This window comes from Ostrinia furnacalis, unplaced genomic scaffold (assembly GCF_004193835.3).
Source record: "Ostrinia furnacalis isolate ACB-3 unplaced genomic scaffold, ASM419383v2 OfSCF3854, whole genome shotgun sequence".
Taxonomy (NCBI): domain Eukaryota; kingdom Metazoa; phylum Arthropoda; class Insecta; order Lepidoptera; family Crambidae; genus Ostrinia; species Ostrinia furnacalis.
Genome location: NW_021134093.1, coordinates 65,340 through 78,684, shown reverse-complemented (window position 1 = coordinate 78,684; position 13,345 = coordinate 65,340). Strand labels below are relative to the sequence as shown.

At 35.7% G+C, this 13,345-nt stretch overlaps 1 protein-coding gene across 2 annotated transcripts in view; it reads right to left on the bottom strand.

Annotated features, from left to right (window-relative positions):
• Positions 1-13,345, bottom strand: part of js (jiangshi) — a 72,231-nt gene that overhangs the window by 29,975 nt on the left and 28,911 nt on the right. For both annotated transcript variants that reach the window (XM_028312264.1, XM_028312262.1), the window contains exon 3: positions 4,303-4,392. In XM_028312264.1, coding sequence (XP_028168065.1) covers positions 4,303-4,392 — 90 coding nt within the window. The remainder of the gene's footprint in view (positions 1-4,302; positions 4,393-13,345) is intronic.

Sequence of the window (13,345 nt, the reverse complement as noted above, 5' to 3'; positions counted from 1 at the left end):
AAATAACTAAAAAGTCCTAAAATTATTATTAATTTCCCATATTTCGGGTAATTTTCCCACGTAAATAACTGAGAACACTGGTCTTTGACGTATTATTTTTTCGAGTGAATGACGTTTGATTTCAATTAATTTCAATATTTTAATGTCGGGAAATAAGTGATTGGATTATTATTTTGCCTGTGAAATGTGATTCCTTAATTTTTGTTTGTTCGAACAGAACGGTTTTTACACAATTTCATCACACAAGACATGTCGTATTCGTGTTGTTTTTTTGCTGCTTAAATGTGTCAACTGTGTGAAGTTTGCACTCGAAGTGGTGTAACAGGGTGTGAATGTGTGCGTGCCGGCCTGTACGTACAGGCAAGCTGGTGTATCCTAACGTCACAGTATTTTGTTGATGAGAATCCGTCCGACTTTTTTTATAGGTCCATGATTTCATATTATTAAATAATATTTTATAATATAATGGTTGTGTTAAACATAAATAACGCATATACCTACCTATCTATTGATAATGGCCTAATGACTTTGACCTACCAAGAACTTTTATGCGGTGTGAATTGAATAAGATTTATTATGTCGTTTGACTTTTTATGGTATTTATAATGAAGCTAATGAATGTCAATCTTATGATAACCCACAAAATAAAGTACCCAAATAATCCTTTCATGAGTATAGTGAACTGCAATAAAATAAGCAATAAAACTGACTAGCACGACCTTCACCAAATAATATCATTATTTTGACAATGGCTTCTAAAGTAAAAATGGCGGGCTGTGGTCACATGTGCACTTATTGTGCCCACACTGGCAAATTAAGGTCAGTGCTGTGATGGCACTCGCCATGTGAGATAATTATGCAGGTTGAATGTCACATAACATTGACATAAGGTACAACTGACTCTGTGATGTTTGACTCCAATACATAGTGGCCATTGGTTCCATCTGGTAACATATTATGGAAATCTGCACTACAGTTAAATTTTATTTTTCGACGTTTAAAAGGGCCTAATCTTGGTAAATTGTTATTATTGTCCCTTCAGATATAAGATGATTAATGAAAAACTTCATATTTAAATACAGGGCCTCGCCACATTCTCTGTCTTGTCCCTTTGCCTTTAGCAAATCCAAGGGGAAAGTGGGAATAGACCTATTTTACTTATTGCCGGAACCACACAACAAACAGTGTTAAGGTATAATTTGCTATATCCACCGGTTACCAAATTATAGGGTCAGATCAGTCAGAAACTGACCCTTATTGTTACTTAAAATGGAGAGTGCAATTGAAAAGGTAGTACAAGTATTTAAGTCAAGTGTTTCGTAGTTTCAAAACAATGTCTATAGCAGCGCAGCCTTAAACTCATGTCAAATGTCAATGAGATGCGCGAGCGCAACAGCTGCGACGCTGCGACTGTCTCTCGTGACAGTTAAAGGATCTAGAGAAATAGAATCATTGGCTATTTTTCCTTAAAATATGCATTAGTTTTAATGGTTCATATGTATCAATAATATTGTGTATCAATAATATTATTTCTCCAACTCTTTCGACGTTATCAATACTTAATGATGTTTAAAAATATTAATTGGAAAAAATGTATTGATTTATTTACACTAGCTTTACTCAAGGCAGACTTAATGCTGATTGGGATTCTGTATGTAACCATTGTTCACTTAGAAGAAGTGAGCCTGTTGGAGTTGAATGCATTTGGACATAGTGAAGAGTATGCAGAATGAAATTGATATCTTTAGCATCCTTTTAATAAGACTCTACCCATGATACATAGTACAAACCCCAAATATAATAAGTCTTATTTTATTTGCATACAAATCATTTAGGTACAAACATTCACATAGATGATGCCAACGATTTTTTCGCCCTGTATAGTACGACAAAAATAAGTAGGTAATGTATTTTTTAATAAAAATATAGTATAATGTGCCATCTTGTACAAGAAGCTTACAAGAACATAAAGTACATATTACTGGCTATTTATGTTCGGATGAGTGCAATTAATTAACTTGCTCATCGTGCAACTATTTCTTACACCGCTCGTGTTCGTTACATGCAAATAATCTCAAACCCATCCTTATGTCCAAGTAACAAGGTTGGAAAATGGACACCATTTAAATGGAATTTCGTGGTGAATTGTACATCAACTTAATAGCATAGTAATTATTTCACTACAGCTATTGATATTGATTGTAGGCTTCCTGATTTGCTTATGTAACTATTATCGTCTATAATAGTCTCGTCATGCTCATTTCAATTAATAAGATTTGAATATTATTATGTTCTATAACGTCATCAATTAAAAATTAATTCATCTCAACGGCTCTACATTTTTATGAAACTTCAAAATAAGCACCATAAAACCTATAAATTGTCTTGGGGTATTGTGGACTAATCATCTGCAGCTACACTATGAAATTGATTGACGTAATTTATTCAATTTTATTTAAATAAATATCGATTACTTGGCATTTGCAAAAATCTTTGAATAATTTAAAATGATTGTATGTTAATCGATTGTTATATAATACAATATTTCTCACATGAATCATTATATGCTAAAAAAACTATATTTGTATAAAAATAAAACGATGACTTGATGACGATGAATTCGTTGGTTGGCTTATTAAAATCTTAGTTCCGTTTTTTTTCTTTAAGGCTACGGAACCATAAAAAGAGCCCGTTATGCAATGCATCTAATCAGTACGCAGCACTTGGCAACAGGTTTTTTATTGCAGAACGATGCAGGCATTGCAATCAAATATTGCAACCGTACCTGAAGTTAAGTGTAATGCAGCTGCAGTCTAGGATGGCATATCTGCCCTCTAAACTCCTATTTACTATCTCGCCTTTAAGAGGCCCGGATTATAATTATGTGCTCGGGAAAGACTGAGTCCCTAGCTGTTCGCATTATAAAACATTTAGGGAATCGAACAGATCTAAGTGATACACACACACTTTACAGCTTCGTTACGTATTCTCGCGTAGCTCATTTTCATCGCACGTCTCTTGCGGAAACTTATGCCCGTTTTCATTATCAATCCCTAATTTTTAAGTGAACCCTATGACAACAAAATTCATACTTATGTGTTACCATAGGGGTGACTTGAAAATAAGGGATTGATGGTGAAAACGGGCATTTCATTCCGTCGAGGGGTAAAAACGGCGATAACCACGAAGTTTTAAATTCGAAAATTGAGATTTACGTTACGATACTACACTCGGCATCAAATAAATCGCACCTCCCGCGACAAGCACTTATCAAAAGTATGCATCCCCTCTTCCCACCAACATTGGTACCATTTGAAAGCCTAGTTCTTAACTTCATTTCATTAAAGGAAAGGTTTTTACCCCAAAAATGTGTCTTTACAAGGATCCAGAGACACTTCTTCAAAAAATAGGTAGTTACGCTATAGTCTTTTTTTATTACTATAAAACTGTTAAGTTTGGATTAATCGCTATCCATCTGTAAAGAGGACACGTGAGATCTTTATTTGGTTTTATAACCATAAAAAATGGTCTAATTGATCCCAGAGGTGAGCCCAAAGTGAGGTCTATTTTCAAGTCACATTTAAGGTATATGTTAATCATTTATTTAGAAACTAGCGACCGCCCGCGACTTCGTACGCGTGGATCCCGTTTTACCCCCTTCATCTATCTTACGCGGTTTAGATTTTTTCATACAAATGTTTTTTCCCGCTAACTCCCGTTCCCGTGGGAATTTTGCAATATCCTATTGTAACTAAGCTTTGAGTTTACTAAGGTACCTGCACGCTAAATTTCAAGCATCTAACTTAAGCGGTTTAGATTTTTCATACAAATGTTTTTTCCCGCTAACTCCCGTTCCCGTGGGAATTTTGTAATATCCTGTTGTAACTAAGCTTTAAGTTTACTAAGGTACCTGCATGCCAAATTTCAAGCGTCTAACTTAAGCTGTTTAGATTTTTCATANGTAGTTAGGAATTGTGATTGTTAGGATGAAAAATTTTAGGAAGAACATTTTCGGACTTCCAATTTTCGGAGTTGAAAATTTAGGTGAACTTTGGCGCACCCCTTGCGGAAACTTATGCCCGTTTTCACCATCAATCCCTAATTTTTAAGTGACCCCTATGACAACAAAATTCATACTTATGTGTTACCATAGGGGTGCCTTAAAAATAAGGGATTGATGGTGAAAACGGGCATTTAATTCCGTCGAGGGGTAAAAACGGCGGTAACCACGAAGTTTTAGTTCGAAAATTTAGATATACGTTACGATACTATTAACTAATTATAATTTATTATCCTGCTCACCTGACAGCCAGTTTCGACGTCGGCGTAGTAGCCCGACGCTCGCCCCTGGCATGTGAACCTGGTTCGTGGCGCGTTTGTTTCTTTAACTCCCTGGAAAGAAAGAAGATAAGTTAATGAAAAGCCTGTTTAAGTTTTTCGAACTATACATTGTTGATTCTACATTTTATCATCATCATATCAGCCATAGGACGTCCACGCTGAACATGGGCCTCCCCCAATGATTTCCATAATGCTCTATCTGCATTTAAATCCTTTCAATACTCGGCAGCTTAATAAGTTCCTTTTAGTCAGTTAAGTATTTACTACGTACATTTTCCTTGCAGGCCTCTGATTGTAGGAATTAGTTTAATATGGCAAGCTTACTGTGCGTTCTATGTTGGCTGTCGTAGGTAGATGGTTACGGTAAAATATTTTTTTGCTCGAACAAAATGAATAGTTGTTGCAATTCACGAAAGCGAGTGAGCTTTACATGTGTGGTGAATCGCTACTGTTCGTTTTTGAAAAGTTTGGATAGACATTACATATACTATCGTTATACACGTACACAGCAAAGCTCACTCGCCTCGTGAGTTGCAAGAACTATACTTGATTACAAATTGTCATTATTATGTCTTTAATCAGGCATTAGTAATCACGATACATACGGAGACCGAATGCCTCAGGGTGAAAGGCCAATTTGGACGTAAATCAAGACTCGCAAGAATGATACAATTTGATTGATCATGATATGTACTAGGTACTTAGGGCTGCTACCAATCAAAATGAAAAGAAGAAAAAAGTCAAATTCATATTATCAATTATGAAAAGGGCCGGTGAAGTAGGAGTCTAGAGGCATAAGGACGACTTAAATTCAGGGTTTCAAGTAGAGACACATCATATATGTATCTTACAGGCCCATTGATAAGTAAAAAGGTTTGAAGTTTAAAAGTCTCCCCAGCCCGCTGTCCAGCGAAGGGAATGATAGCCAATCCTTTCAGCCTATGGTAAATGAGAGAGGGTCATATCATACTCTTGCAATTGAGACTTAGTGGATGATAATAAGTGATCCAGGGTAATAATTTTGCCTAATTATTTACAATTTGTTTCAAGAGTTGACAGCCCTGCGCTGTCCCATTGCGCCGGCGCATCCACAAACGGTAAGCGCTCGTAATTCAAGCGAATTAGTCGCCCATCCATCAGCCGGACCGTTGCGACATTGGAGCGTGCTCGCACAATCAGCACAAGAATACGTACCTACATTAATCATTTAAATTGTTTGTATGGACTAGAACTATTCATGTACTTTGACTGTTAAAGATCTAAATTAAAGTCAGTCGGTATTCAAATCAGATTTACGCATGAGCACAGTTAAATTAACGAAGAAGTAAATTAACATTTGAGCCAAAGGTCTTACTGCTGGACAAAGGTTTCTCACAATGACGCGCTGCCCGCATCCAGATTACTAGATCGTTGGTCTAGGCCACTAAATGTAGTTTAATATTGTTTCAATAAACGGAACTCAAAAATGTATTACGTAACGAATGAATGAGGGATCTCTCCCAAATACCTACTGACTACTCCGAATGTATTGAGTAGGTACCTACTTCAATTTAAAGCAATAATCATGAAACTAACACGACTTTGAGAAGCAAATTATTTAACCACTTTGTTGAAATAGTATCTTACCACAGTATAATAGTTTTATAGGCTCAGTTTACACGGTCGGCGCACACTTAAATGTTGTAATCAAAAGAAAAGCTTGAGAACACTCTCACGGCGGTTTCAAGATCACTGGCACGTGAAATTAATTATCTTGTCAAGAAAAACATTCTCATACAAGAGAACCGTCAATGAGTTTAATTTAAACATTTTGTGCTCAAAATGTAATAACTATGTGTTTGAAATAATTAATCAACTTATTGAGTACTGCACTTTTCGAGGTCGTGGAAGAACCTGGCACATCCGAGCGGAGACTCTTGAGACTCCGACTTTAGCAAACACACTGCCGATTGATTTGATCTTCGCGATGAAAATCTATTTTTTATTTTAAATATAACATAATATTAATATTCAGCGGAAAATTATATAACTTTTCATAATATATTCTGAGGAACCGATGACATAACAAAAAGGCAATAACATTTAAATCCAGTGAAATAATACATTTTAGCCAAAAGATTATAAAGCCCACAAAATAATTTTGAAAGGTCATTTATAAAATATTCTACAAAATTTTAGTGATTGAAAAATTTATTTTATTGTTTTAATAATAAAACAAAATTGCATGCTAAAAAATCTTACCACCACAAATCATCTGGACCAGATAATAATAATCAGTAATACTTTACGATTAAGTACAAACAAAGACCTCAGGAAGGTTGCTCAAGTAGGTGAGCTCGGACGGATGATGATCCATCAAGTCTGACTTGCTCAAGGTCCGAAGGAAAAAATCCTCGCAGGCATACATACTTAGGCGATATGATCTATAGCATTGAAATAAATGGATCATGTTCTAATTCAGGTCAATATGACTGTATAGGTTTAGTTCTGCCGGCTGCTAATAGATGACGCTGTCCCGTTTTACATCGCGGTGTTGTTGTAGTGGATTGTTTTATTCAGTCACTTGAAGCACCTAAATAACATGGATTATTTATTTTCGTCAATGTATTTTTATCACGTCTTATCGTTAAATTAAAAATACATTAAATCGTTGTTGTTAGGTGTTAAAGGAATTTGCAGATGGCGCATCATGCTAAACAGATGTGACGCATAATTATTTTGATAATAAAAGTTATGCAAAAAAATTACATTTCCTACGTCTGTCTGAAATTAAAATACTTTAAATAAAGGCATTTTGAATATTCGGTCTCGGTATTGTTCTCGTAGCAAGTTATAATGTGAGTCACATGATCGAATCCTTCTAGAAGTAATAATTATGTAACTAATAATCTAAAAAAGTGGCTAAAAACTTATGCACTAGGCCAACCTTTGACCGTCATTTGACTGCGGGTACTTCGCACATTTGCCATCGCAATAAGAGGCTTAGTTGCTTCTGCATAAGGTTCTTGACCTAGTTGATCACTACGATCTGTTTAGCGACAAGAGGCATGCATAGCCATTGTTTTCGGATTTACGTGAAAGAACACGTCGGGTTATGTAACTGGCAACCGCTTTGGATTGGTATTAGTACCTGCAAGACTTAAAATAGTTTGTCGATTGCCAAACTTCTCATGGGCTGCCATAGGCATACCTTCAAAACAATTGTTACTATAAAGTAGTAAACGCTGGTATAAATAAATCTGATACCAGAGATAATTCTATCTTACAGCCCACATAATGGAAAAATAATGGCTTTAAATTTTATTCAAGCACATAGGTAGGACTCGTAATTTTACTTCTGGATGCAGGCCGACCAACCGGTCAATATGAGTCATTGGGGGAAGCCTATGTTAAGCAGTGGACGTCCTTCGGCTGAAATGATGATGATGATGAAGTCTTTAATGGGTCTTTAACAATACCTAATTATAAAGTTTTCAAAATTGTTTATATCTTCTTTATGAGCGAATATAATCGAATAAAATAAATAATAGTCCCATATGGCAAGTCACAAAAGCGCGTATTAATAATTATCATTCTAATGGAAAGCATACGCGCAACTTCGAAAATAAGTACTTTTCTTAATACATATTTAGATTAGACAGGATGACGCCGATCATTCCAACGCATGCTGTGGCAACAAGCTATAAGTAGAACTAATCTAGAAACTAGGTCAATCTAGTTTTTATAGCAACAGCTTTTTAGGTGATTACATCTCTATTCATACCAATTTACGATTCATTCGTAATATGCAAATTGCTTCGTTAACGCAGGTGGGCTCTGCATTATAAATAATACTGGTATTGCAAGGTCAACCCGATAATACGTATGATTATCGGAGTCGATATCTAATCAACGTAATGTGTGACATCCCTAATTTGTTTAAACAAGTAATTTAATTAACGTGGAACCCGTTGTTTCTACAGGTACAACATTTATACACAAAAAGAACTCGAATACACCAGAAGTATGTATCAGTAAACATAGTAGTTCCAGAGATTACCATAAACGTATTTACATACAATCAACTAAGAACCTCTTCAAACATTTGTACAGATAACCATTGAGGATAACTAATCTGTTGTTTAGCAATCAAGACAAGAACAAATCTTGCGGTCTAATTTAGGTCCATTCACAGCACTTATTAGTTTCTATTGTGTATTAGATAGAGATCTGATCTAGTGCTTTGAAAGTGGCACTGGCTATTATGTAACACGGAAGGGAGAAAGGTCCCATGTAATAGTGGTAATAAACGGTTACCTAGACCAGTGGTTTTTTCCCTTTCTCTGTATCTAGAGCATTGCTATCAGTAAATGTTAATTCATATTCTAGCGTGTCCATTGCATTGTTCAAGGGGCTGGGCAAGTAGTGGTTTAATCTAAATTGTGAGTCCTGTAATTTCCTTCTGGAAATTGCAACCTAGTCTTTAACAGATTATATTGTAATGAGAAAGACAATTCAATCTCTATAGTTAAGTTTAACTTTCCAAGTTGAAGAAAATTCTCAATTCAAATAGTTTTAGGTATATTTGGGGGGCCTATGTTTAGCAATGGACGCCCTACAGAGCCAGTAACATAAAACGACATTCAAATTAGATTCAAACTAATCGCTTTGGTCTAGTTTTGCTTAGCATCGATTTGTACCATTAATTGGCACTGGGCTAGATAGGTCAAGCCTAGAGCCTGGACAATCAGCCTATTTTCTCAACCATTCATAACATGGACACGATTTATATGATTCAGACTAAACCGCAGGACGTAGGCCGAACAAGTTTCACAATGCCATGATTCATGTCTGATATAATTTTAACCAATTTGAATAGGTTCAACCAAACGACTGTAGTGTTAAGAAGTACAGTCGACACCAAAGGTAACTGACAGTTTTCAAACGATGCGGATCACATACACTCGTTTAATAAGAGGTCAAATTGCGTCGTGTACAAATGCTGTTAATTTTTTTATCTTGCTTACAAAAATTAATTAATTTCTTGCGAATCAGACCTTAAGTTTTTGCATGCAGTCTATTCACACATATCAGTTCCGTCACAGTACCGGCAGATAATGCGAAATAATCTTTCATTACATTCTCTATGAACGCATTATGTGTGAATTCACTATTACTCGGCGCCACATTTGAAATCAGTTGGTCAAAACGTAAATTTACTACGGACTATACAGGATGATTCACAGTCAATGATTCTGCCCAAAATGTAGCGATACACGAGTGTCATATCATGTGGCAGCCAAACATGGTCGCGAAGACAAGCCGATTTCAAGGTCAGACACGCAGTTAAAGTGTAAATATTAATCTCACCTAAAGTTACGTGATTGGACATAAATTAAACATGTCTCGTTTTGATGACGCAGAAAAGACATAGAAGCAACCTACTTCAGGATCATCACCGCAATGTAGCAAAATGTATGTTTGTTAGCGAAAGGGTTTGTAGTAGTAGAGTATTATTTTTAAGCGTCTCTACTAATAACGTTCGAATCTCTAATCATTCTCAAACTATTCAAGCCTAGATGTTTTATTCAGCTGTTGATTTTCGATAGCTAATTTTTGTGAAGAGGTACCTCTATGCTATTGTCTTTAGCTTTAACATGTTAATGTTAAAATATACTTAATTAATTTTTAAAATACAAGATTTTCGTCAGGCACATGACTTCAATGAATATACATAGGTATTTAAATAAGATTTTATAATAAGCGTTTATTATGTATTGTATTTATAAGAGCTGAATTCCACATTATCGCATAGTACATAACTATCCAATGTTATTAGCCCAAAACTAACTACCCAAAATTGATAGTTTGCGGTACCAATTATACATCCAGTAAAGTATAAAATTCAGTTTTAAAGCATTTCAGTCGAAGTAAGCTGTCAACAGCAATTAATTACTATGATTTTTGATAAACGGATTAAGTAGTGTTAATTGAAACGGACCCATGTGAAAGACATTACCATGGTTTGAAACATCATAACATCGCAAATCATAATCTGGGTTTTCACATTTTCGTATGACATTCAAAATCGACTGAGCGGCTTACAGCACAAGACGCGCGCCGATGTACAAAGGTCAAGTAAAATGGCGACCTTTTCAGACCTCGCCCTGTCAAGGTGAGCTAAACTTAAGTAGGTACCCAATAATCGGATGATTTTAAATTTTAAAGAAACATGTAAAATAAACGTTTAGCTCAATATCAATCTGTGTGTACAGGTTTATGCTAAAAACTTGAAATTTGGAAAGCGAATCTAATTCACCAAGTACGATCAGGTAAAGACTATAGTAAATTTCAATACCCTGACAAGTAACTGAGGCTCTTTAGCAGTAACATTTCAACTCAAGATGAATAAAGATTAATAAAACCGCAAGGAATTTAAGTCAACCGCAATCTAAGTACTAAGTTTAAATGATAATTAATCAATTAAGCTTTTGGAAAACTTTACGTCAACTTCACGTTTGGTTAAACCATACCATAGGGTATAAACTTTACCGATATTACCTGCACATTTGAAGATACAATGTGTATTTTACTATGATTAAAGATTTTGAACTTTGAATTTACCACTATAATTTTTTTCCTGTATTGATTTGCTGTTTTGTTCTGTATTTTTTGGTGATAAAGATATTTCATTTAATTGTCTCTTAAACTTGCTACACTGCTTCTCATTTTTTGCACAACACTATATCTGATGATATTTACAGAGGTATCGATTACGCATCGATTCTCGTCACGACTCGATACTGGTGACGAATGATCATGAGATAGCCTGAAAGCCTCCATCAATGATGTCTGTCATTTTGTACCTCGAGGGTTGACCGAGATGCGATAAATAATTCAAATTCCTGAGATTGCGAAAAGTGTGATTTAAACTCTTTGTCAAAATGAAAAAAGTTGTTTCATCGTATTTAATAAACTGGTGACTAAAAAAGTAGAGCTCCTATCAGCTAACCTCCATTAATAGGTAACCTACGTTAGCTAATCATTGCAATGGCCATATTTTCGTCCTACTTTTTGAAAAATAAATAGTTTTTGCTAATGGAATTCCGTCAAAGCCTGCGTTTTTTCCTCACCTCTCGCAATCCGTACCGGACCGGATATTGTAGGTACTTACTATTGTTTTAGCTAAACAAACCTTTTCTTAGCCATTTAATGACCATGTCAGATTAAAACTTTCATTTCAAAGTATGTGATTATGAACCATTGCCATAACCCTTATTTTAACTTCACCATAAGATTTAATTTCTTTGGTTTTATAACTTAGTCTTATATCATAATAGTTAGGTAGGTACTCGAGCATCGTATCAATCAGTCCATTATTTGCAAAACCTGCGCAAGAGTGTCATTATGTTCTAAAGACTCTCTTTTGTGCTCTATGGGAACTTGTGATGGTCATTAAGAGACTTTGTCTCTGCTCCCTGTTCTCATGGCGTCGAATTAGGGCCTTATTGTTTGATGAGTGTTGCGTATTGAGTTACAAACTACAACAAAGAAGGGTCTTGCAAACAATATTAATCTAGTAGTATGTGAACAAAAAGATACAAAATTGCATTCGTTTCGATTATGTAATTGATTATTGATAGAGCGTATCCACTGTGTTTACAAAAAAACGATAATTTAAGTTTGTTTGTGTGAATTGCTCTTGAAAATTCAAAGTTTTCAGATTTCGTTACCTAAAGGTTCGGCCAAACCAACGCGATCACACGCGATCAACAGGCGTGCAGCGATGGCGACCATACTTAAATGCATTGATCGCCATCGCTGCACGCCGGCTGATCGCGTGTGATCGCGTTGGTTTGGCCGAAACTTTACGCGCTACGCAGTTAGCCTTATCTTTTACCAATCGGATATTGAGTCGTTAATTGCATTTCCTAGACGTCAAAGCAGAGGTTCTTTTTGTGCTGAAGTCGTACTTATTGGCGGCGTCGTGGGAAAAATCGTATTTTCCGGGCCTTAGAAAGTGTAAAGATTAATTAATTGCTTTCCGCCTTTTGACCCAAAACATACTATTGACTTATGTTTGATGAAAAGTACAATGTTTAGATTAAAAAATAATTTAATTAGCTAATACGTTTATTTTCTTTTGAAAAGTATGTCCTGTGTTCTTACCATGAGTTTACGTTAGGTGTGCTCGCTAGCGACTGCGTAACGCCCCTAGCGGCTACTTTCAAGAAATATAATCTTCATAGAGTTTTTTGACGTTCTCGCTAGCGTGCACACCTAACGTAAACTCATGGTAAGCACACTGAGCCTCAACCAAGCAAAAATAAAAGTGCACTTATTTGATGTGCTTAGTTGTTTTCTGTTTTAGTAGATTTTGTATAAAAATAAGTAGTTAAGTTACCATAATTACTATTATGTTTGTCTGTAGGCACACAAGTATCGTTCATAAGTCCCTACTTAAAATTAATTCCACTTAATGTTCACTGCTTCTTGGCTAGTATTTAACGAACTTACAAATAACTGTTCATACTGTATCAATACCCATTTGTATGCAGAATTTTTAGTAAAATAAACGTTTAATATTTGCAGAGAATACAAACAAACCAGAATACAAACGATTACGAGTATTTGAATGTGCACAATGTATTTAAAGTAATCTGTCCACTTAAGATGTTTGTAAATTTTATTCAATACTCGTACCTAGGTTCCTATGTGGAAAAGTATATTATTTCTTCTTCTTCTTTGTCACTACACTCTCTCACGTCTGGCAAGCAGAGTGGTCGTGGTCGTCACACCCGGTCGGGTGGCAAGCCTCACAATCCGTCGCCATTCCTCCCGCACTGCAGCCTTTCTTGTGCACTCGTGGAGTGGACCATTGAGTGCTGTTTTGACCTGGTCAGTCCAGCGCATGGGCCATCTGCCGCGCGCTCTTGTGCCCTCAACCTCCATATTTTTTTTCTATTTCTAAGAGTTTTCGAAGATTTTTTGCCTTTAGTAGACACGCGATACAAACATTTTAGCT